This window comes from Microtus pennsylvanicus, chromosome 1 (assembly GCF_037038515.1).
Source record: "Microtus pennsylvanicus isolate mMicPen1 chromosome 1, mMicPen1.hap1, whole genome shotgun sequence".
Taxonomy (NCBI): Eukaryota; Metazoa; Chordata; class Mammalia; order Rodentia; family Cricetidae; genus Microtus; species Microtus pennsylvanicus.
In genome coordinates this window covers 141,043,572-141,069,146 of record NC_134579.1, presented here as the reverse complement: position 1 = coordinate 141,069,146, position 25,575 = coordinate 141,043,572, and the positions used below count along the sequence as shown (strand labels likewise).

The following is a 25,575-nucleotide window of genomic DNA, read 5'->3' as shown; positions in this document are numbered from 1 at the left end:
TTCAATTCCAGGCATCCCCAAGCAGAAAGAGACTTGTCAGAGAGAATCTCCGAAATCACGGAGGAGGTTGTCCCTTTCCACTTGATGGGGATCCAGTAGGGCGATAGGAACTTCCTGTTAAATCCGTGTGGCTTTGGTAGTAATAGAAGACAAAGCGGGCAGCTCTGGGGTGATACTTACCCAGCAGAGGAGGGGAGGAGAGAGCAGCTGAAGGTGGAGAGGCTTTGGGGAAAAGAGAGAGTTCCAATAGAGGGAGCCAAGTGTCTTTAGTAGAGGAAACGTGCCACATGGAGCCCCAGAGGCCTTAGTAGGCTCCAGAAGCTAGAGAGACAGTTATGGAGTAGACAAGGAAAGGCGAATGGTTGGAACAGGTGGAGGGAAGCAGCAGCTGAAGAATCAGACTCTAGAATCTGGAATCAAATTTTATGAGTGGCAGAAGTCAGCACAACAAATGCCTCTCCTACCTTAGGAGAGGCAAATCTGCAGCTTGGTTAGGAGGGGCAGGGAACTCATTTATGCCAATGCCCGGTTTCGGCGCCAGATGAGTGGAAACAAACAAACAACAACAAAAACAAGGCATGACAGCCCTTAGGTATGTTTTAACTACAGGGAGAGAACAGCTTGAGGCATCTATTGAACCCAGACATGAGTGGAGAGAGGGGAGTGGGAGAGCAAGAGAGAAAGAGAAGCGGGAACAAATAGAGGAGCCAAGAACCAAGAGACCAAAAGAGTGCTTGGGAACCAAGGGAGTTTATATAGGAAAGAGAAGCTGGGGGGGGGGGGGGGGAGGAAGAAGCGAAGGCCAGCCCCTGGTAGGCAGAGGTTTAGGATAGGGATTGGGGTGAGAAGGGCTGGAAGGAGCCACAGGTACAGAGTTACTCTGGGAGAACTGACCAACAACCACTTGGATATGTTAATAGGCACCTCGGTCATTGTCCCAGGTTTCTTTGAGAACTAACACCGACAACTATCAAATATAAAATTACAGATTTTAAAAAAATCCTATTTATAAGATGGGTGTGGTGGCGCATGCATTTAATCTCAGCATCTGAGAAGCAGAAGGACGTGGTTCTCTGTGAGTTCCAGGCCAGTCAGAGTTATATAGAGAGGAAAAAAAAATACATTTATCTATCTGTCTGACTGTGTGTGCGCATGGTGGTCAGAAGACAATTTATGGAACAATTCTTTCCCTGCACCCAGTGGGTTCGGGAATCCAACTCGTGTCATTACTCTTGGCGGCCGGTGCCTTTATCCGGTGAGCCATCCTTTTTGAACCGTGAACTCCCAGCTTTGCCAGCTTTGCCAGTGCCCAACCGAATTTCTAGTCTGGCTTAGAGAATAGGTTCCCCAATTGGCCACGCCCCACGCGTTCCTGCCCCGCCCTGGACTGCCTGGTGGGCCTCTCAAACGCTGGGACGAACTGCGCCGCCGTTCGAGGTCCCGCCTCTCGGTGCTGAGTCCTCCCAGTAGCTGCGCACGCCGCTGAGACTTGTGGGGATTGTAGTTCTACTGAGCTGATGCCACCCTCTTCCGGATTTAGCCGGCAGTGCAGCCATTTGTGTGTGTGTGTGTGTGTGTGTGTGTGTGTGTGTGAGTGAATGTGTGTATGTGTGTGTATGTGTGTGGTGAGTGGGCGCCGGCTGTGGCCCGGCCTCCTGGCTGGGTTCAGTCTGCACGGAGCGACCAGTTTGATGCTGACTCGAGGTGGAGGCCAAACTTGCACCACTTGAGTCATGTCGGATATGCTTCAAGATCGGGACAGGACGCTGTGAGCCCAAATTTGCTCTGACGCCGAGTCGTGCGCTGCTCAGGCCGGGCCGGGCCCACAGCCCGGCCCACACTGCGTGATAGCCGACACCCAGGTTGGTAGGAGCTAAGAGGAGGCTGATAGTGCTCGGTGTGCGCATGCGCAAGGTCTGGGCGGGAAGCTGGACGCGGCTATGTCAGAGAATGGGGGTTCCGGCGTCTGAGTTCGGACTTCTGCGGGTGGCGGAGGTCTGTGGAGACCGAGCTGCCGTGACTGTGCAGTGCGCGCATGCGCGGATGGTGGGGCTAGTAGTGGGACTTGTTTGGGACCGAATATGTCCAGAAGTATGGAAGACAGTGCGCAGACATAGTTATGGGGGAGTTACTTAGTCGAGGTGTTCTCGCCCCGGAAAGACAACATGGCGGGGCCTCTGAGGTAAGGAGAATTCAGGTCTACGTGGCACAGTAGGGGTTACCTTACTGGTTTTGGAGGAAGGAGAGAGCTTCTAAGCCATCTAGTTGAGTTGTCTCTGCTTGTAGTCAGGCTGCCTGCCTCTTGATTCCTGCTTGTCTCGGGGAGCGAGCGGAGCGTCTCGTGTTTCCTGGAGGGAGTGTGTGACCTTGATGTGGGGAGGATGGGCCTATTTAGTCTGCTGAGTCTGTTGTAAGCTGTGACTTCTACCGCTCCTAATAACTGAGTCTGGTGGCCGTCGGTCTGAATGCAGGATCAGCTTTGACAGTAGGGAGAGCCGTGGTGCAGAGGTGGGTGTGACGTGAGCAATTTCCCAGCCGCCTTCTAAAGTACGGAGAAGCCCCCTCCTGCTGTGCCTATTTCGTGGCGAGCCTTCGAGTGCCCGCATTCTTTTTCCTAGAGACCGGGGCTGCGCCACTGTTCCTGTACTCTTGAGCTAGTGTTCGTGTCGGAAGCACCAACCAACATTCTGGGAACGTGGTGCTAGGACCCCTGGCAGAGACTGGTCTTGCAAATCTGGGGGTGTCCTGCTTGTTGGAGATAATATGTAGCTTTTGTTCCCAGATCAGGCATGATGACAACCAACCAAAGAGACGGTGACACCCCGTTTTAGCCTGGTGAGCCAGGGGGGTTGTTGTTCCTTACAGAGGTATGGGTGAGGGCTTGCTTATAGGAGCATGGATGACTCGGCCACGGAAACGCCCATGGGGGATGACTTAGGAGCGCTGCATCTCTGCCTCTTCCCCAGCCATTGCTATGGCCGCTAGAACCTTGAGGAATGGTGCTTGTGTGTGTGTGTGTGCGTGTGTGTGTGTGAAACTCAGAGTTTCCGCTTCTGGGATTTTTAAGTTTAGTTTACTTCCCGAGTCTTAGCCTCCCACCTCCGTCCAGGAGGGAGCATTTCGATTTGGAGAAAGTGGGTACAGGAGAGCAGGCTGGAGTTCCCCGTTTTTGCCCTAAGACAGGCAATGTTGCTTGAATAAATCAATCCTTTAGACACCCAAGTACTGGACTGAGAGGGTCCCAGGGCCTAGCAGAGGGTTCCAGGTAGAATGCGCCCTTGTTAGGTACCAGAGTTAGAGGATATTGACCTGAATCCTGGCTCCCTTGTAGAATAATGCAGGCTTCTAAAGTGCTCAGGTTGGGTAGAGACCCCAGCTTGGAGGAGGGATCTGCATCCCTAAGGACTTTCTCACATCAGCTGCCTTCTGGGGGGAGGTGGATGCTACGCAGAGTTGGTATTGCTGGGACCTTTGCTTTGGACTCTATTCTGCCTTCAAGCAACAGAATGCTTAGGTTTGGAGGAGGGTAGGGTATAGAGGATGGGGAAGGACCAGGTCCCGTGGGAGCAACTGTAGCACAGGCTTGAGAACCCCAGGGAGCCAAGCGCTGGGGTGCGAGGAGTGGCTCTAGAGCTGTGTGCTCAGATTTCGGTAATACTGTATTTTAACTGCAGTTCCACAGGCATGCAGAGCTGGTGCCTGCAGGGCCGTTGTGACAGCTGTGACTCGAGGCATAAGGGGATTCAGGTTCCTATAAGAACCCGACTGGCGTGGAACTCGGGTGGTTAGGGGCTTGCCTAGCATGGACAAAGCCCTGGGTTCCATCTCTAGCAGTTCATAAACCAGGTCTGGTGGCACATATCTGTAAACTCAGCACTCGGGAGTATGGTGAGTTTGAGGCTAGTCTAAAGTACATGAGACCCTGCCTCAAAAAACCAAGGAATCAAAACCGAAACAAAGCAAAAAAAAAGAACCCGAGAGTGGCAAAGAGCCCAGGGCCTGAATACAAATCCTGGGTGGGAATCTTCTGGGGTAAAAGGTGTGTGCCACTGTGCCCTTAGACATAGATTTTATAGACACAGTGCTGGGGTCTTTGTAGAGTTCGATGTGATCACGAGTTGATGCCCAAGTCTGGGGAAAGACAGGGTCTTCCTGGGACTCAGGTGCCCAGGAACGTGTTAGAACGGGAATTTGGGAGGTTGAGAGAAGTGGGTGGGGCTCCACAGTAGTGCTAGGGTAGTGAGAAAGACAAGAGTGGTGGCTGGGCATGTGCCTTAGGCATAGACTGTAGCATGCTTCGAATCCTGGGCTCCATCCTCGGTGCTGCATAAACCAGCATGGGGGTGCTGTGCGGTTGAGTGCCTAGTTGAGATTGGTCAGGTGCTGCCCTGGTTTCAGAAACCATGACATCCAATTGGTACAAAGACAGCCAAGCTTCAGGGATACAGGTGCTGGTGCTGTTTCTGCCAGAGCTCCCCCACCCCCATTCTGCATAGGCTATTGAAGCTTTAGGCCCAGAGCCCTCCAGATCAATGGAAGAATCAGGTTCAGTCTAGAAATGAGGGTCTGAGGGTTTGGCTAAGAATCTGAGCCAGATTCAGGTTAGATGGTGGAGGGAGGGACTGGAGTCCTGTCTGGATAGGAAGGCGGAGACTCTGGAAGGTTGCTGAAAGATCTGACCTGGCCAATGAAAGGGCTGTGGTGAAGTCAGTTCCTGGGAAGGCTGGGCTGCATCCCAAGCTTCGTCCATGTGGTCAGTGGTTATGGTTCCCGACCCTGGAAAGACTGGGATTGTGTCCTGAGCTTTGTCTGTGTCCTCAGTGACTGTGGTTCCTGGCCCTAGGAAGAGCTAGGGGCTTGTGGTTGCACACTCAGGGCAGTCAAGTACATAATATAAAGGAGTTCTTTGTGTGCTGCGTGTTCGTGAGGCTCCCAGGGCCCAGCGAAGGTCCTCACTGGAGCTGTACATTTTGGTAGTGGGCAGAAGACCATGTCTGAGCATGAGGTAGGCTTACAGGGTGGAGGGAATGAAGGAACAAATTGAAGCTATGAGGATTTAGCTTGGAGGAGGAACTGAGGAATTCTTGGTTAATGCCAAGTTGGGGGCTTTAACTTCTAGAAGGGGCAGGCTGGGTTGGAGGTTGGCGGTGCAGGCTGTGCTCAAGAGCATTTGTTTGTGCAGCTCGGCCCCTGGCTACACCTGGAGGAGACCATGGAACAGCAAGATGAAGAGTCCCTGGAGTCTCCGCAGGCCTGTGTGGAGGTGAGTGCAGCCACCCTTCCCTGGTAGCCTCAGCTCAGTCCTGCCTGGCCCTGCAGCCTGAGCCTTGCAATCAATTCTCTTTGCAGTATTTTAAGGAATTTGGTCCCTCATAGGCGACACACTTTTTTAAAAGATTAGCCAGCGTGCATATGTGCACATGTACACTGTGCCTACAGATGCATGTGCAGAGGCCAGAAGAAGACACATGCATTATTATGCAAAACCTTTATTAAATCCTTTAGGTACCTCATTCTGCAATGCCTTGAAGTAGTGTCTAAGACAGTACCATGTGCATATCTTCACGCGTGCCTACAGATGCATGTGCAGAGGCCAGAAGGCACTGGTGTTCTCTGTTACTCTTTACCTGTTCTTTTGAGAGAGGGCCTTTCTCTGAACCTAGGGATGGTGAGAGTTTCTTCCAGATTGAAGTGTTCCTCTGAGAGGGAGGGTTCAGTAAATAAAATGTCACCGGCTAACAAAGTGGAAACTTGTGAGGGCCGGGAGGGCTCCTTCCCCGGCCAGAATGGAAGCAAACTCCACCTGTCACAGAGTCGACTGTGAGAGGCAGGCTGAAGAGGAGAGCCTTTGGGCCTGCCGGGGATGTAGCTGCTTTGCCAGTAACCCCAGAACAAACTCACTGCTTCGCCAAGGTGGACTTTGATACATTTGTTACTTTGGTATGCACGGGTTCCCTTTCTGGCATGAATATGTGTATGTTTCATCTCCCCAGGAAAAGTCTGTCATACGTCAAGAGCTAGCGTTTCTCCAGATAGGCTGGAAGCCAGTAAGTCCTAGTGATTCTCTGCTCTCTGCCCCTCGGAGCTGGGTGACAGGTGTGCAGGGGACACCTGGCTTGTTATGTGAATTCTGGCACCTGAACTTTTAACTGTTGAGCTCTATTAACATGTGTTTTAGGGTTTCTATTGCTGTGAAGAGACACCATGACCACGGTAACTCTTACATAGAAACACATTTAATTGAGGTGGCAGCTTATAGTTCAGAGGTTCAGTCCATTGATACCATGGTAAGGCATGTGGCAGTGTGTAGGTAGACATGGTGGCTGGCCACATCTTGATCAAAAGGCAACAGGAAGTGGACTGTCTCATTGGGCGTGGCTTGAGCATATATGAGACCTCAAAGCCCGCCTCCACAGTGACGCACTTCCTCCAGCAAGGCAACACCTCCTAATAGTGCCATTCTTTTGGACCTATGGGGGCCAATTACATTCAAACTAGCACAACACGTTACCGGATAAGCAGAACTTTTGAACCACACTATATTCTGGCTCATCACTAAGGTCTCTGTAGGCTTCAACCAGTCAGCTCAGGAGAAACTCGTCTCTAATTCCCAAGCCACGTATTTATTGTTAAAACAGTTTAGCGACAACTTTAAGTGCCTTCTAGATATTATGACAATAAAAAATTTCATACATGTACAGGTATAAAAGTCTTAAATATGAAAGGTTCTTAGTGATGCATTATCACCCAGAGTCATAGCTGAAGGACTTCCTCTAACCTGTGGACTAGCTCAGCTTTCCTTCCCTTTTCCATGCCTGTGTCACCTCCAAGTTCTTTGCCTTCTTTTGTGTCTCTCTTTCCTACAAACACGCTGAAATCCAATATGCTATCATTTTTATTATGTTTTTATTGAGAACTTTATACACACACACTACCATTTTGATCATACTCACCTCCCGGTGCTCCTCTTACGTCTCCTAGATTCACCGCGCATCCCCATCCTTCCCACCTCTGTGTCCTGTTTGTTTTTTAAATAATCCACCGAGCCTGGTTTGTGCTGACCATATACTTTGAGTGTGGCGCTATCCACGGGACTATGGTGAACCTATCATAAACTACATCGTTAAAGAAAGCTAACTTTCCCTCCAATAGAAGATGCTATATCAGCAGTTTCTCAGGCAGGAGAAGTGGCTCAGGAGCCAGTCCCCGCCCTCCGTGGCTTGATGTGCGGTCTCATGCACGCAACAACAACTGCTGTGGTACATGCGTGCAGCGATTCTGTCTTGTTCAGAGGACAGTGTTTTGTTCCGGCCCTCACTGACCTGTGGCTCCTACAGCGTTTCCCCCTCCTCAGCAGTTGTTCCTGAGACGCTGCAGTGCTGAGCGTGGCACAGACTTACTCTCTGCACGTGGGTCAGTTCTGAGCTCCTGTGTCAGTCCTTGCACTGTGCAAAACAAAGAAACCCCAAGGTCTTTGTGGAGGTCTGAGAGCTGCAGGGAGCCTCGGATTTAGAGGGCAGTTTGTTGGGATACCCATTCAGCAATTGGAGTAATAGGTTCACCTCTGGGGTGTGCGGGCTCCACAGCCACAGCCTGTGAGCCACGTTTACAGTGCTAGGCATGCATTTCCTCCTTGAGAGTGGGCCTTAACTCTGGCAGAAAAGCAGCTGGCTAGCTCTATTATATCCATGCCATTCTTGTACCTGTAGGCATAAAACCCAGGTCTGCATATGTACAAGTATTTTGTGTTAATTATTCCCTCCCTGCTTCTCTTTCCTCCCCTCCCATTTGTCTCTACTTAAACTTCCCTTCATTTATTCTCATCTAAGGAAGTGGGGTACAGCACACAGGTGATATAAAGGACAAAGGAGAGGAAGCTTCCTTTTGAAAAATTGATTTCAATTTTGAGATTATAATATCATTACATCATTTTCTCCACCCTCAAACCCACCCATATACCTCTCTTTAATCTCTTGCAAATATATGGCCTCTTTTCCATTAATTGTTGTTACATGTTTTTATTATATGTATATGTGTGTGTATATATATATATATATACAATATTTTTCTACATATAACCTGCTCAATTTGTGTAATGTTACTTGCCAGTTAAGTTTGCCCAATTTATATGCCCTAGCACCTCCAAGTTCCCTACCGCTAGGGCAGAATCACGAGCAAATGGCTAGGAGGTGCCCCAAAAACTGTCTATAATCTCAGCCAGTGCTCTGACTGCTGAGTCATCTCTCTAGCTCCCACTGTGTGTGTGGTGGTTTGAAATAAAATGGCCCCCAAAGGGAGTGACACTATTAGGAGGTGTGGCCTTGTTGGAGGAAGTGTGTCACTGTGGAGGTAGGCCTGGGGTTTCAGTCTCATTTATATTCAAGCCATGCCCTGTTCAAGACAGACCACTTCCTGTTGTCTGTGGATCAGATGTAAGAATTTTCAGCCCTTTCTCTAGCACTGTGTCTGCCTGTATGGCTGCCCTGCTTCCCACCATGACGATAATGGACTAAACCTTTGAATTGTAAGTGAGCCACCACAAGTAAATGCTTTCGTTTGGTCTTGGTGTCTCTTCACAGCAATAGAAACCCGAACTGTGATAGTGTTTATTCCTATCAATTGTTTCTTTATTGTCTGTCTTTTTAAAAGGATCATTTGTGTACGTATCGAGTTTGGGTCATGTGTGCATGTGTGCCTCTGCATCAGATGTCCTTTGTCGTTCTCGTTCTCGTTCCTTTGAAGCAGGCATGTTCCCTCAACCCGTGGCTTGCATTTTGTTGGCTAGGCTTGGAGACAGAGGTTCCAGCAATTCTCCTGGCTCTGTCCAGCTCTGAGCAGGATGTAGACATTTATGGTACAGCCTGGGTTTTGACGTGGGTGCTGGGATCCAAACTCTAGTCTTCTTCATCACAGGCCCATCTTCCAGCCCTCAGGGTCTCATAAACCATGCTGGTCTGGAACCAGCTGTGTTGGAGAGTATGCCCTTGAACTTCTTGATCCTTTTGCCTCCTAAGTGCTGGGTGACAGTCACGTACCACTATCCCTGGCTTAATTTTGAAGTTAATTTGTTAGTTACTTTGTCTTGCCTGGGGAGCTAGCCTCTAGCAACACAGGGCTCAAAGGGAAATCCATGGAGTCAACATACTGTGACTGTTTTATCTGAGGGGTAAGGGAAAAGACACTTACACACTCTCTTGATGGTTTCCTTCTTTGTTCTTCTTCTGTATTCTCTTTCTATATTCTGTCTGCTTATTTTTCTTCTACAGCTTATGTACCCCAACAATATCTCTCAGGCAATATAGAAATTACAATGTGGTTACATCAGTTTTTCAGGAGAAGGATTATAATGAATATAGGTGCAAATATATTTTTTTATCTCCCTTACATGATTAAAACAAAGTCATCCCAAGAACCCACATATATTTACATCTAAGTAACTTGTTATAAATTAACAGTGTGAGCAAGCAGAGTATTTTTCTCAGCCATTTCTTTTACTGGCAGGCTGCATATCGTGGTTATTAAGAATCACTTTGTTACTTATACTGAAAGGTAATCTTAAAGGAACCACAAACCTAATATATTGAAAACAATCAGCGCTACTCTAAATATTCAGGGTTCATGTCCATTCATCGGTAGTTTCTTATATCAGGAGATTGAGCGCAGAAATGGGCACAAGGAATTAGTTATCATCTTTGCTCACCTACCAATCCTAGCAAGGAAAGTATGTCAGCTAATAACAGTTGGGCTGCTTTGTGTTTCTGGCCCTAACCTAATGAATCTGTAGCTCAGCTATGTGAACTTTATATTGTTTTCTAGGGTTTTTCACCTCAGAGGCTATTATCGAAACATTTAATCTAACCCAAAGTTACTTTCAGGCTTTGTTTGAGCTGTATTGCACACAGAAACTTGTGAATGCATCTTTCAACATTAAAGGAATTCGAGCTAGCCTGACACCTGGGACTCATTGGTTTTCCTTAGTCATTAACCTGACCTGCAATTTATGGAGATCCTTAGGTGAAACTCATGAGCCTGAGCTGTGTGACATTTCCTTGCCTATATTTTTAATCATCAGGACTCTATTTAAACTAACATTATTTTTATCTGTTAGACAGTACAACTTCAGAGGAGGTCATCTTCACAATAATTCACAGGTAAAAATGCCCAATAGAATGGGATGTTTCCATGAGATAAACACTACATTACAGGCAGTGGGAATCTCCCCACACCCATGTACACCTTGCCAGATACAGAGAAAGATGGCAGTGACAAACACATAAAGGCACAGCAGAAGCAAAAGACATTCTGGAATCTGTGGTCTTGGACCGTGCAGATCCGAGATTCACCCATCAGGGATTCGCCTCCTGGTGGACTGACACCCCAAACTACAGTTGCCACCTTCCGCTCCTTTGACATGGCTCTGAATTGCTTCTGGTTTGGTTCATGCTAGGGTCTGCATTGCCTGCTTACTGCTGAGTGATTCAGGAGTTTCGGCAGGGGACAGGACAGGACAGGACAGAGCTCATGTGGAGGGAACAGAGATTGGCAGTTGGATGCGGGTCAGATCCTGTTGACCCACCATGGGAGTTCCAGGCTCAGCTTTATTCTCTGATGGGTCCCCTTTGTCTCATCTGCTTGGTTTCTCAGAACTTTGTTCTACCCCAAGAGATGATCATCGAAGTGGAGGGAGAAGATGCTGGGTCACTGGACGTCATGCCCCAGGTGAGTTGGGCAAGGCCATTCCTTTACCTGGAGAGTGTGTGTGTGTGGCAGTGAGTGGTAGCGGCAAGGTCAAGGGAGCTGGGGCAAGGTCAGAGCGGGAGAGAATGAAAACAAGGTTGGGCGGGCTGGTGAGAACTGGGTGAGGCCTTTGGTGTGCATTCCCGAGGGCCCACGTGCCATCCCATCTTTCTAGAAAACTGGGCATTGAATGCTTGTAATCCCAGCACTGGGGAGGTGGAGGCAGAAGGACCCCTGGGCTCGCCAGCCAGTAGGTCTAGCCATAGTGGTGAGCGCCAGGTTCAATAGAGACCCCGTCTCAAAAAAATAAGATAGAGAACAATCGAGAAAGAGTTGACCCAGGGTTCACACATACGTGCACCCTCCACACACAAGAGTGAGCAGCTTTTCCAAGAAACTTGGGTAAGTGAAGGGTTCAAAGTGCAGAGCTGCATGGATTCTGCAGGTTGAGGGGCTGAGATGCGAAAGGATTAGACTTGAGGCCGGGCATGGAGCTCAGTGGTGGTGTTTGTTGGCATGCATGAGGCCCAGAGTTCAATCCCCAGTGCCGCAGGACGGGAAGAAGACTGGGCTCTGCTCACTGGTGGCTCTGAGAAGGATTTAGTGGGGAAGAAGAAATGGAGCACCAGGAAGCAGGAGCTGAACCGCAGAGTACAAAGCATTCTCTTCTCAGAGAGGCCTGCTTCAGCTGGTCTGGTCTCGGCATGGAGGAGGATCCAGGCTCTCTCAGGCAGAACACTACAACCGATCCTGCCTCTGAGTGGTCAGATGAGAGGGAGGCTGGGTCTGTAGTGTAAAGATGCTTGACAAGAGTGAGAAGGCAAGGGGCTGGGAAGATGGTTCAGTGGGAAAGGGCACTTGTATGCAAGCCTGGACACCCAAGTTCAAATCAATTGATGCCACTGTAAAGGTTGTAGGGCAGAGATAGGTGGGTCCCAAAAACTTCCTAGCCAGCCAGCCCACCCAAAACAGTGAGCCTCAGGTTCAACAAATGACCCTGTTGAGGAATGAGGCGAGCATGGTCAAGGCAGATATTAAATGTGTCAGTTCTAATCCACTAATCTATTTCAACAAATGGACCAGTGGCATCATTGCAGAAATCGGACCACAAAATGCCCTGGGGGAAAAAAGCTGCAGAAGCAGCTGCAACTTTAAAGCTAACAGTCACTCTCCCTGTGGTCATCCTTACTGCTGCCCCGGGGGTCAGCTGCTGTGTTGTACAAATTCTGACACTAGCGTCTCCACTACTGGGTGTGTGCTGTGCTCAAGGAAGCCAGGGGAGGATGTAAAGTGTCTCCCTCAACCACCCTCTGCCAACAGGATGTCTCAGTTGAACCCAGAACCCATGTGTTGCTGTCTGTGTACTAGGGTTGCAGGTGGCCGCTACACCTGCCACACTTCTACATGGGTCTGGGGATCTGAGCCCTGAGCCACACGGTGGTGCAGTGAGCATTTTATTCACTGAGCGTCTCCAGCCACACGGCTACTGTTTAAGAGATGAATTGCTTTTAGCCTTCTCTGGTCACCACCTTGTGGATTTATTTGATCCTCTCATACATATTTGTTCATTTTTTGACATTTTTTTGAGGTGGTGTGTGTGTACACCACAGTGACTATGTGGAGTCTGAGGATGATTTGTGAGAGTCAGCTTCACCTTCTGCCATGTGGAATTTATAGGACGCGGTCAGGCTGTCAAGCTTAGCAGCAAGCGTCTTTTTTTTTTAGACAAGGTCTTTATGATCCCCGGCCATCCAGGTCCTCAGACCCCCAGTGCTGGGCTTAAAGACATTCATCATCATATCCAGCCGGCACCAAGCCTCTTTACCTGCTAAACCAACCTGCCAGCCTTTACTTGATATTTGCACGTGTTTTAGACAACAGGGTGTGTAGATATTAGAAGGAAGCCTGGATTAGAGACTTAAAGACCCTTCAAGGTGAGAGTTCAACCCAACTGGCAGTTAGCAGCTTGCATTTCTGAAGCCTGTTTTGTGCTAATCCTTCAAAACCTTTGAGACTCTGGTGAAAGCCTAAGAAAAATGCACAGAGACAGCATGTGCATGCAGTTTCTTGTGATCCCGGTCTCATGTCCTATTTGTGGACCTGGTCCCCAAAACTGTCTGGTCAGTTTACAGAGCTGTTGGTGAAGACATTTGATTGTGTGGTGTTCTGTTTTTGTCACTAGGAGGGGTCAGCAGCAGCACTTTCTTTTTGGGTCAAAATTGCTGCCCCGTAGACTTGTTAGAGCTTCCGACTACCTGTTTCAAGTCGTCAATCCATGAGTCGTTCTTTATGTTTTATCTATTATCATTGGTGCTGCCAGGGAGTGAATATAGGATGTGTTAGGAATATTTCCTAATGCGGGCTCTCTGCCCACTCAAAGTCCCAATCAAGCCAAATCAAAACAACCCAAACTAAGAAATATCCAGGTTTAATGGGATTCTGTGCTCTCGGGTGGCCTTGGGAACCGGGAGGCCTTGAATATGACCGCCAGGAGGAAAGGAAAGGGACAACTTGTTCCTCTTTTGGGAGTTCATTTAAATACTCGGTGGAAGTGGTCCTGACCCCTGGCAGGCTGGGATTTGGAGTCCAGATCAATATAGCTCTCCAGCCTGGGGGCTGGGGGCTACGCTCAGATGCTTATGTGCAAAGTGAGTGCTTTGCTATGGAACACACACTAACCCCTCACTGGGGATTCTAGTCAGGGGCTCTACCACTGAGCCACACCCCAGCCCCTCACTGGGGGATTCTAGGCAGGGGCTCTACCACTGAGCCACACCCCAGCCCCTCACTGGGGGATTCTAGGCAGGGGCTCTACTACTGAGCCACACCCCAGCCCCTCACTGGGGGATTCTAGGCAGGGGCTCTACCACTGAGCCACATCCCCAGCTCCTCACTGGTGGATTCTAGGCAGGGGCTCTACCACTGAGCCACACCCCCAGCTCTTCTTTCCTCTCTTCCACCTTAAAGTTTCTTCCGTATTTTGCACTAGTGAATTCCATTTAGAAATTTTCTTCATATTTTCCAAAACCAAACAGCAGTAATTTTTTTGTTTTGTTTTGTTTTTATGTCAATGGCCAGAGACCTTTTGGGTTCATGGGTCATACAGTCTTCTTGTTAGTTAGTCTCTGCTGCTATGTATAAATAAATCAGTCACCTGAAATATAGAAGCCGCAGGGAGTAGCTACATTATAATAAACTCACAGTGATAAAATCAGGCAATGGGCCAGACTTGCCTGACAGCTGATTTTGCTAAGATGAAACACAGACCTCAGTGATCCGCAGTAGTACAGCTTAGCAGAGCACAGGGTTACGAGGCAAAGAGACTTGGGTTTGTGTGTGTGTGTGTGTATGTGTGTGTGTGTGTGTGTGCACGTGCAAGAACAAAACCTCTGGCCACAGCATGTCTGGGGGTTAGAGGACAGTTCCTGGGAGTCTTCTCTCCGCCCCTGTGGGCCCCAAGGTTGTCAGACTTGATGGCGAGTGCCTTTCCCCTCTGACCCATGTCACCAGACCCAGCAATCTACCCGCCAGGATATTTGCCAGGCCGCAGCCAAGTGACCTAGCCTGGAGTATGCAGCATGACAGAAACAAAGCTCTGCCCTAGGGTGGAAGGCTAGAGCGAGCCTGAGACTGTTCCTCTGAGCTCAGCACACCTATGTGGCACACGCAGGCTCCTGCTTCTCTGACATATACAGACACGTGATAGTACCAAATGAAAAAAACCTAGGGACTGGAGACATGGTTATGATTATGAGCACTGACTCTCTTCCAGAAAACCCAGGTTCAATTCCCAGCACCCACATGGCAGCTCACAAGCGTCAGTAAAACCAATCCCAGGGCATCTGATGCACTCTTCCTGACTCTGCAGACAGGGTACACACCCTGCCTCTGCGGATAGGATATACATATGGTGTGCATAAATGCTGTCTGATGCCCCCTCTCTGCCTCTGCAGGCACTGTACATACATGATGCACATGAATACTAGCAGGCATGACATCCAGTGGCATAAAATAATAAACTGAATAAAATAAATAACTTTAAACTTAAAAAATTTTATTTTATTTATGTGAGAGTTTTGTCTGCATATGTGTATACTACATGTGTTCCTCTTAGCTGTGGAGGTCAAAAGAGGATGTTGGATTCTCTGGAACTAGAGTTACAGGTGTTTGTGAGTCACCATCTGGGTACTGGGATTTGAACCCAGGTCCTTTGCAGCAGCAACAAATGCTCTTGACCATTGACCTCTCCAGCAGCCCTAAAATAACTTCCTTAAATGTTGGGGAAATGGCTTAGTGGTGGAGTACTTGCCTATCATGTGTGAGGGTCTGGGTTCAGTCCCTACACTGAGATGGATGGATGAATGGATGGATGGATGGATGGATGGATGGATGGGTGGGTGGATGGGTGGATGGATGGATGGAGAGAATTTGTATGCATCTTGTTCGATGTTCCTCTCTGAGCTTCTTCTGACCTCGGTTGGGATGCTTTGGATGTGGATATTCTAAGGATAATTGTCCTATAGTTAAAGCATCTGTCCACAAACACTGGAAAACAAACAAACTAAACCACGCCCAGCTAAACAGGAGTGTGTGTGCTGTTCCAGGAAAGTACAGACTTCAAGATTGTGACTGTGGACCTCACTGAGGAGGAGCAGAGCACCTGGCACAATCCCCAGAGAACCCCAGAGAGAAGTGTGATCCTTGAGGGCCACAGGGACCTGTGGGGTGAGTATGTAACTGGCTCCAAAAAGGGCTGTCTACTGATGCTTTCCCTTCCCATTAAGAAGGTGAAGGGGCTCATCAACCAGGTTACTGGTTTTTCATTTGTTTCTGTGGTGAGCTCATGAACACACCGTAGCATGCAGGTGAAGGCCAGAGGGCAACCTACAGCACTGGCTCCCTTGCCTAGCACTTCAGGAGTCTTCCCCTGATGTTCTTTGAGATGCTGCTGAGGAAATTGATTCTGGTATTCTCAAGCCAAACCTGGTCCCGGTGCTCCTGCATGTTGATTCTTTCTGCAGTCCTGGGAAACTCTTGGGGTGTTCTCTAGCTGATAGTGCACCCCTGTGCTGCCTTGTGGGAGTATTAGGGAGTGCTAGTGATCTGGAGATGCTGGGGGAGGGAACCCCAGGGCCTGAGGAACATGAGAACACTTGAAATTTGGTTGTATTTGGAAGCCTGGGGACACTTGAAAACCTGGATGTGCTGGGGGCTGGCACTCTGGGTACTTGGAGCTCTGAGGTCATTGGCGGACTGACCATCAGTCATTTGGAAACCTAGTTTAGAAAACATTGATAATTCATATCCTCTTTAGCCTTGTAGAACTTAACTCAGGTGACCCCACTCCACCCTGGGAATGCAAATTTATATAAAGTAAAATTTATTAGCCGGGCAGTGGTGGTCATGCCTTTAATCCCAGCTGTTGGGAAGCAGAGGCAGGCAGATCTCAGTGAATTCATGGCCAGTTTGGTTTACAGAGTGAGTTCCACGATAGCAAAGGCTACAAGAGAAACCCTGTCTTGAATAAGCAAAACAACAACAATACTTATATATACAAATACACACACACACACACACACGTAAAATTTTTGGTTTGAGCTTGTTCAGACTTCACAGATTCTAAAGGCTAAACTCTGCGACCAAAGTTGGCAGTGATTTTCTTTTGTCTCTAGGTTGAATACCCAAAGTCCAGTATCTTTCACCAGTTTTCCAAACCACACAGTTTCCTAATTAAAGCAAGGTAAAGAATATAAAGAATTTACCAATATATCTGTCCACTTTTCATGTGACTTTTCTGGGGAGATGAGCAGAAATGTTTATCCACCCTAGATTGTGCTCCAACAGACGAGCACATCCAAGTCCAGTGTCTTAGTTAGGGTTTCTGTTGCTGTGAAGAAGCTCCATGACCACAACAACTTTTCTTTTCTTTCTTTTTTCTTTTCTTTTTTTTGCTTTTTGAGACAAGATTTCTCTGTAACTTTGGGGCCAGTCCTGGAACTTGCTTTGTAGACTGTCTGACCTCAAACTCCCAGAGATCCATCCCCTGTCTCTGACTCCTGAGTGCTGGGATTGAAGGAATGCACCACCACTACTACAGCAGCTTTTATAAAGGAAAACATTCAATTTTGGCTGGCTTAGAGTTTAGACATTCAGTCTTTTACCTTCATGATGGAAAACATCACAGTGTGTAGGCAGATGTGGTGCTGGAGAAGGAGCTGAGAGTTCTACGTCTTGATCCATAGGCAACAGAAGACTGCCATACTGTGTAACATGAAGATTTTGTAGCATGAATGGGGCCTGCTTGTTGGGGTTTCTGTCCCACCCAGTTCCCCACAGCCGGCAAGCCCCAAAGAAAATCACACAGAGATCTCTATAAGTTATAAAGCTGATTGGCCCATTAGCTCAGGCTACTTATTAGCTCTTGTACTTATATTAACCCATTATTCTGATCTATGTTAGCCATGGCTCAGTACCTTTTTCAGCTGGCAGGTCACATCTTGCTTCTTCGGTGTCTGAACAGGAGTGGGAATAATCAACTTCCTCCTTCCCAGAATTCTCCTGTTCTCATTGTATCATTTCTATTTCCTGCCTGGCCAATCAGAGTTTATTTAAAACATGATTGACAGATTACAGACAATTCTCCCACACCAATACTGGGAGTAACTTGAGCATATAAGACTTCAAAGTTCACCTCTGTGGTGACACACTTCCTCCATCAAGGCCACACCTACTCCAACAAAGCCACGACTTCTAATAGTGCAACTCCCTATGGGCGAAACATTCAAACATGTGAGTCTAATAGTGGTTCCTATTCAAACCACCACATCCCACTCTCTGATCATCATAGGCTTGTAGCCATAACAATGTGGAAATGCATTCAGCCCAACTGCTATATCTTAAATGTAATTCCCTGTAAAATTGAAATAAAAAAGTGGATCACATACTTCCAACATATAATGACACAGGACTGTTGCATGGAGGCCGTTTGTTCCTGGCTGCTCAGCCTCCCGAAATAATCACACGGAAACTATATTAATTAAATCACTGCTTGGTCCATTAGCTCTATATTGGCTAACTTTTACATATAAATTTAACCAATTTCCATTAATCTGTGTATCGCCACGTGGTTGTGTTTTACTGTCTAAAGTTCTGGCATCTGTCTCTGGCAGGGCTACATGACTTCTCTCTGACTCTGCCCTTCTTTTCCCCAGCATTCAGTTTAGTTTTTCCTGCCTACTTGTGTTCCCCAATAGCTCTGCTAGAGGCCCCAAGCAGTTCCTTTATTAATCAATGGTAATTATAGCATACAGAGGGAAATCCCACATCACAGAATCTAAATTATTCTGTTAAAATGTAGTGAAGGGAGCATAGTGAGGAAATACTGGACCAAAACCAGCTGGGCAAACTTCAAACTTTGCATTTCTATGTCTGTTGTCAAAGTGCTTTTCAGATCTCCAACCCCTTTCAATTTGTTGACTGCAGCACACTTCTTTCTCTTGGATTGGTTCCACTTCCTGTTAGAAACTTTTTTCGGCAGGCATCCTACAACTCTGGATCTCTAACATCTTGGGGTCTCTGTACAGTTCAGGCATCCTATAGCTCTGGATCTCTGACATCGTGGGGTCTCCATGCAGTTCAGGTTTCATCTTCACAGCTTCCCATAACGACCTTCCTGGGCCTCCATTCAGGGACACCCCGACACATGCCTGGCCTCAGCAGCTTTCTGTCCTTAGCTCTAAAGCCAGAATCATGTGGCTGAAGCTGCCAAGTTCTGCTGCTTGGTGGGACTGGAACATTGTCATTCCTTTTCACATGACCACGTCCAGCTTGGCAACTGCTGAGTTTTTCTGGATTAATTACAGGAAGAGGGGTTAATAAACGGCAAATAGATCATCAAAACTGCACCCAGCATGGAGAAAATTTACAAAAGCCCAGGCACCACTAAGGGGTTCCCACTTCCCTGTAACTTCTCTTCAGGATACATCTAGCTGGGTAGAAGGAGGTGGTGACTGTATTCCAAGTAGGGGTCTAGTGACCTTCCCACCTCTTTGGTTTGAGATAATGTTGCCAGCTCACTACCAGCACCATAGACCCCCACTATCAGTGTATCTTGTTTCATTACCGTGACTACAGATCAAGGTGTTCTGGAAGTTATCACAGCTCTTGTTCCTGATGGTGGACTGTTGTGCTGTGCCCAGAGGGAGTGGTTCCATTACACCAGTTAAGAACCAGGCACATGGAGAACATTACATGTGCAGAAAGTCTGTTTCCAAAGCCCATTGGTAGTTGCTGCTTTCCTTGTCTTATGGACCATGTGTGACCATGTTTCCCATGTGAGTTCATCATGTCACTCATATTCTATATAAACTTCTAGTCTCTGGTGGCGTCTCAGGAATCCAGGGACTGTACTCTGTTGCAGTACCTGCACCATCTGGAACTGCAGTCGGGCAAGGGTCTGGGGAGTAAAGAACACACAGAGACACGGGTCATTCTTGAAGCAAGACTGCCCATTTTATTATGTCCCCAGGCAGCTTATATAGTGTTATCCTTGATTAGTGGCCACACCCTAGCTCTGGGGATTTTCTACTGCAAGCCCTCTAGAAACCACTTCCTTGCTTTCAGGAACTCTTGAGGGTCCTGTGCTCAGAGCAGCTGCAAGCATAGAAAAACAAGTTGTTTACCTCCAGCAGGCAAAAGGTCATAGAAAGTTCAGGGTCTGAGGGTCTGCAGCTCCTAACACTGTGTCAGGTGTTTGGAGAACTGGGATAAAAGTGACCAATACAGGTGTCTTGTTTTATTCTCTTCCAGACTTGCCAGCTGTGCATGGGATAGAAGAAACCACCTCAAAGCAGACTGTCTTTGATGAAGAAACATCCCATGGAGTGAAGACAGAGGGGTTGGCAAGAGAAGATCCTTGGCTCTCTTCCTGTGAAGAAGTGTGTGCATCCAAGGAGCAGCTGGAAAAGAAACAAGAAAAGCAAGAGGAAGCAGCGTTTACCCAAGGGAGAGCTGGCACTCCTGGAACGGTCTGCAGGAGTGATGAATTTGGCAGGATTTCGTTCCCCTTGATGCCAGTCAGAAACCATTTCCATAAACGGGCAGCACATGTTAAAAAGTTACATGGCAGCACTGTTGCGAACAGTCTTCAGAAGGGTAGCAATGGTGCAGATCTCTCCAAAGAGGAACACTGTGCAAACGTCTCTCCGCGCTTTCCTCTCACTCAGTTTACAAGAACCCCAAAAGGAGATAAAGCCTATGAATTGAATGGTCATGTTCCATCTTTTGGCGGTGGCACACCCCTAAATCTACAGGAAAAGGTTCATGTAGAAGCTAAAACCTTTGACTTTAAAGGGCGCGGACAAGTTTTGTGTCATAACTTATCCTTAAATGAACAACAGAGGATTCTTGAGGGCCAGGAGAAATGTAGTAAAACAGCCCCGAGTCCATCTCTTCCTCAGAACATGAGAAACTGCTCTGACGAGAAACGCTTTGAATGTAAGTATTGTGGCAAGTCCTTCAGCTGGAGTTCACATCTCATTGCCCACCAAAGAACTCATACGGGGGAGAAGCCGTACAAATGCAACCTGTGTGGGAAGTTCTTCACCCGGAGCTCACACGTTGTTTCCCATCAGAGAATCCATACTGGAGAGAAACCATACAGATGCAATCTGTGTGGGAAATCTTTTACCCAGAGGTATGTTCTTGTGGTGCATCAAAGAACTCATACTGGTGAGCGGCCTTATGAGTGCAACCAGTGTGGGAAGTCTTTCAGGCAAAGCTACAAACTTATTGCACATCAAAGAACTCATACCGGAGAGAAGCCCTACGAATGCACTCAGTGTGGGAAATCATTCATCCAGAGTTATAAACTCATCGCACATCAGAAAATCCATTCTGGAGAAAAGCCCTATGAATGCAGTCACTGTGGGAAGTCCTTCAGCCAAAGCTATAAGCTTGTCGCACATCAGAGGACCCACACGGGAGAAAAGCCTTTTGAGTGCAATTACTGTGGGAAGTCGTTCAGCTGGAGCTCTCAGCTGGTGTCCCATCAGAGAACACACACGGGAGAGAAACCTTATGAGTGTAGTGATTGTGGGAAATCTTTCAACCGCAGCTCACATCTTGTCATGCATCAGAGGACTCACACTGGAGAAAAGCCGTATCAGTGCAAGCAGTGTGGGAAATCCTTCAGTCAGAGCTATGTTCTGGTCGTTCATCAGCGGACACACACCGGAGAGAAGCCTTACGAGTGCAGCCAGTGTGGGAAGACCTTCAGGCAGAGCTCCTGCTTCACTCAGCACCAGCGAACCCACACGGGAGAGAAGCCTTACGAGTGTAACCAGTGCGGGAAGACTTTCAGCCTGAGCGCTCGGCTTATTGTCCACCAGCGAACTCACACCGGGGAGAAACCGTACAAGTGCAGCCAGTGTGGCAAAGCGTTTATTAGCAGTTCTAAGCGCAGTAGGCACCAGGCCACTCACAGCGATGAGTCTTCTAAGTCCTGACTAGGTGGGAGCCCGAGTTTGAGTCCACTCCTCTCAGTCCAGCCCTCTCTGTTGTACCTGGGGGAAGAAGGCACACAGGCCCTTTTGGTACCCCTGTGTTGCTGGTAGCGAGGAGTAAGGCCTTTTGTCTGACAGGCGAGGGTAAGAGGCCCCTGGAGAAGAGAAGCTGTGACACCAGCCGAGGTGCTTTCTAGCACAGCTCTGTGCGGCAGCATCCTTAAACTGGTCTCAGAAGGAGGCTACCTACTGCCTGGCAGAAGTGGCTTCCCATAGCACTCGAGAAGACAGAATCTAGACCCAGAGGAGGGGTCTAGTTCATATGCCCTCTTGTTTGAGAGTCCTGGGCTGGGCCCTGAGACACATCTTCTTTCTTGTAAAGCTGACACTCTGTAAGTTTAGCTCAGAAGTTGTTCTAAAACTCCCTGACTTCAGAAGGTAGCCACTGTGAGGAAGCAGTCCCATATTCCTGTATCTTGCCCTTCGTGCTACTGGCTCACTGAGCCATGTCCTCCCACCTCGTATCTCCTCCTAGAATCCCCATGCCTGTTTACTGCAGGCAGATGTGCTTTTCAGTCCCTCGTTTATGCAGGCTTGACCAGTCAGGCTCCAGTCATAGCCCAGCTGTAAATCTCACTCTGTGTACCCTCCGGTTATGTGGCAGGAGCTGCTTTTCTATCGCAAGAAGCTTTGCTCTTCTGCCACCCTGTCTATTCATTCCTTTCGATCTAGAGACAGCATAGGAGCCACTGACTCAGAGTTACAAGTGGCCATTGAGTTTTCAGGGCCCTAGTCCTCTGAGCTAAGCTCATCTGAGCCAAGAAATAGGCTCCCTTGCTCTCAAAGCTCCCCACAGCATTGCCATGTGTGCTGACCATAAGCTATGTAGTTTAGGAAATTTACAAGCAGAGTCAGGCTTGGACCAGCATGGAAGTAGAAAACCAAAACTCATCTCTAGTGAGACTGAGTCAAGATGATTGTGAGTTCAAGAGCAGCCTGCACTATGTAGCAAGACTATCTCAAAGAAGAAAAAACAAACTTGTCCTGTGTGTGCTCCTGCAAACAATAAATTTTGCTACTTTTTCCATAAAGTAAGCAATCAGTTCTGAATTTCAGATAAACTAAATCTAAAATTGATGGCTGTTCCCAAAAAGACTGAAATGCTGACTGGTGGGTGTGCTGTGGCAACTTATAGGTTGTGGTTTTTATAGCTTAATATTGGAAAACAATATTTGACTGTCAACCTGCATAATTTTCCCGATTGTTAGTTTGTAATCTGCTTTGTACACTTCTGTTACAGTGAATATTTTCTATTACTAAGGTAAAATTACTGATATGAAATGAAATACTTGACAAGAGTATAGAGAATCTCTGGAACTGCCTTCAGAAATATTTGTGTATAGGTTGAAGTTGAGAAGGGATCATGGGTCTATTTATTCGATACTATTGCTTATGTTGTCATCTTTTGGAGATGCATGTTGTACTATAACAAATGGTACAAAGAATAAAAAATGATCAGAAGCAAAAAACAAAACAAAACAGATCTCTTGAGCATTTAAAGAATGGCTAACCATATGCCCCGGGGGCTTTGGGTTTCCATTGAGCCATTGAGCTCCCTAGGGCTCAGACTCTGGGATGCTCCAGATGAAAGTCTTGCACTAGTGAGGAGAATTTCCACTAGCAAGCATCCTGTTTGAGGACTGAGGGCCTGGGTAATGCAGGTAGGATTGTCCACTTATGTTTCCATGGAATGTTAAGTGTTGTAATATGAGCAGTGGGGCTGCGTCCCAGCACCCTGGCCGCCTGCATGGCTAGCTTATGCCCTGAAATAATTACACGGAAACTGTATTCTTTTAAACACTGCTTGGCCCATTATATCTAGCCTCTTCTCGGCTAACTCTCGCACCTGGACTAGCCCATTTCTAATAATCTGTGTAGCCCACGAGGTGGCTTACCAGGGAGATTCTAGCCTACGTCCATTCTGGGTCGGAGCTTCATCGCGTGCATCTGCCCAGGAGAGGGGAGGGGAGCATGGCATCTCTGAGCTCACTTCCTCTTCCTCCCAGCATTCTGTTCTGTTTACTCCTCCCACCTATGTTTTAACCTATCAGGGCCAAGCAGTTTCTTTATTGCTTAACCAATAAAATCAACAGATTGATATATGACACTCCCACATCAGTTAAGGAACATTCCCAATGATGTTGCTGGCCCCTCCCATGGTATTGTGCCCCTGGGTATCCTGTAATAGTTTTCAGAGTGAGGGAATGGGGGCTGGGGAGATGGCTCAGTGAGGAGGAGCACTTGCTATTCTTGCTGGATTCAGTTCTCAGCAGCCACATTGTGCCTCACAACCATCCCTAACCACAGTTTTAGGGGCCCAGCACCCTTTTCTGACCTCCCTGGGCACCAGGTACACACATGGTGAACAGACTTGCATGCGAGCAAAACACACACATAAAAAATAAATCCAGGAATGAATTTTTCAGGTAAGCTTTGTAGCTACCACTTGAGGTGTTTTCCTCTTGTTTATTCATTATTTATTTATTATAATTGCACGTGCCTTTGTGCACATGACTTATAGAGCAACTTCATTTTTTATTTTTGTTTTTGGTTTCTCAAGACAAGGTTTCTCTGTGTGGCCTTGGCTGTCCTTGAACTTGCTCTGTAGACAAGGCTGACCTCAAAATCAGAAATCCACCTGCCTCTGCTTTCCTAGTGCTGAATTAAATGTGTGCACTACCACCTCCCAAGAACAACTAACTTAATCTCAAAGGGAGTTGGTTTTCTTTCCATCATACTCATTCTGGGGATCAAACTCAGGCCATTGAACTTTGTGGCAAGTACCTTTACCAAAATGAACTGTCAAAGTGACCCTTGGTTTCTAAAGATTTGCTGTGTCTATCCTGATCTTTGTCTATAAATGATAAATTTTAACCCTATAAATTATTGTGTGTCTGAATCCTTAATCTCAGAAAAGTATTGTTTGTTTGTTTGTTTATTTATTTATTTTCTGAGAAAGGGTTTCTCTGTGTAGTTCTGGCTGTTCTGGAACTCTCTCTGTAGACCAGACTGGCCTCAAATTCAGAGACCAGCCTGCCTCTGCCTCCCAAGTGCTAGGATTAAAGGCATGTACTCACATACCTGGCTTAATTTTTTAAAGCTGTATTCTATGTGTAAGTTTTGCTCACAGGAATGTCTGTGCATTGTGTATTCCTGGTACCCATGGAAGTCAGGAGCACCACATACCCTGAAACTGGCATTACAGATGGTAGTGATCTGCCATCTGCTGGCTGGGAACTGAACCCAGGTCCTCTGCAAGAATGATTATTCCTAATTGCTGAGCCATGTTTTCAGACCCACAGAGAGTTATAAGACAGGGTTTGTCGTGCATGTTGCGGCGTGAGTGTGTGGGTTCTTGCAGATCTGTGAAATGAAGACTCAGACACACATTGGGAATGAACTTAGCCCTGCGATTGCAGGGAGCTCAGTCTAAGTGAACTGAAGCACTTTCCCTTCACCTCCCAGTGATGTGTTCTTTTCAGTCTTCTCTCAGCAAGCTTCTGCTACAGGGTCGTCGCAGGAAAGTCTTGCCATGGCCTCGATAAAGTCACGGGTATCCAGATTGTCGGTCTTACTCTAAGAATATTTAAACTCTCGAAAGTAAAATTTAAGAATATACCAGAAAAGCTGGGTGGTGGTGGCACACGCCTTTAATCCCAGCACTCAGGAGTCAGAGGCAGGCGGATCTCTGGGAGTTCGAGGCCAGCCTGGTCTACAAGAGCTAGTTCCGGGACAGGCACCAAAGCTACAGAGAAACCCTGTCTCAAAATACAAAAAAAAAAAAAAAAAAAAAAAAAAAAATACCAGAAACGGTTGTCTTTGACTTAGTCTAAAAGAGAGATTATATTTATCCTGCTTAATGTTTAATATTCCTTGCCATGCTTTAGGAGGGTGGAAGGCACCTGCCAATTTCCACAAATTAGTCTGAAGTGACGTGCCAAGTTGCAGGAGAGGACTTGCTATTCCAACTCCATGCCATTGGATAGGTTCATTAACAGAAGCGCTAATTTCCACAGGTCCATTCAAATGATACCATTTCCATCTTAGCAGATGCATTTCCTTGAGCAGAGCAAAAAGGGCTCCAGAGCATGACGTCTCCTTGGGAGATGTTAGTAAACACCCGAGGCTTCTCACTCTGACACTGTTGCCAATGCATCCAGTCAGATTCCTTCTTGGCAACCCACATCTCACAGAATGGTAGACATATGGAACTAGCAGCATTAATCTCCCACCTTTAAAACCAGATGCTTGAAGCATATAAAACTTGCTATGGTAA

General features: G+C 47.4%; 1 protein-coding gene across 2 annotated transcripts; it reads left to right on the top strand.

The window, feature by feature from the left end:
• The first annotated feature begins 1,545 nt into the window (after positions 1-1,545).
• Positions 1,546-24,179, top strand: Znf180 (zinc finger protein 180). 2 transcript variants are annotated; one of them, XM_075989573.1, is made up of 5 exons: positions 1,546-1,862; positions 5,183-5,263; positions 10,645-10,719; positions 15,342-15,462; positions 19,546-24,179. In XM_075989573.1, the coding sequence occupies exons 2-5, from the start codon at positions 5,213-5,215 to the stop codon at positions 21,240-21,242; spliced, it is 1,944 nt and encodes a 647-aa protein (XP_075845688.1). In that variant the 5' UTR covers positions 1,546-1,862; positions 5,183-5,212; the 3' UTR covers positions 21,243-24,179. The 2 variants fall into 2 exon arrangements, with proteins under 2 accessions (XP_075845688.1, XP_075845687.1); XM_075989572.1 differs by lacking the exon at positions 1,546-1,862 and adding an exon at positions 1,913-2,182 and having other exon boundaries at positions 19,546-22,762.
• Positions 24,180-25,575: the final 1,396 nt, after the last annotated feature.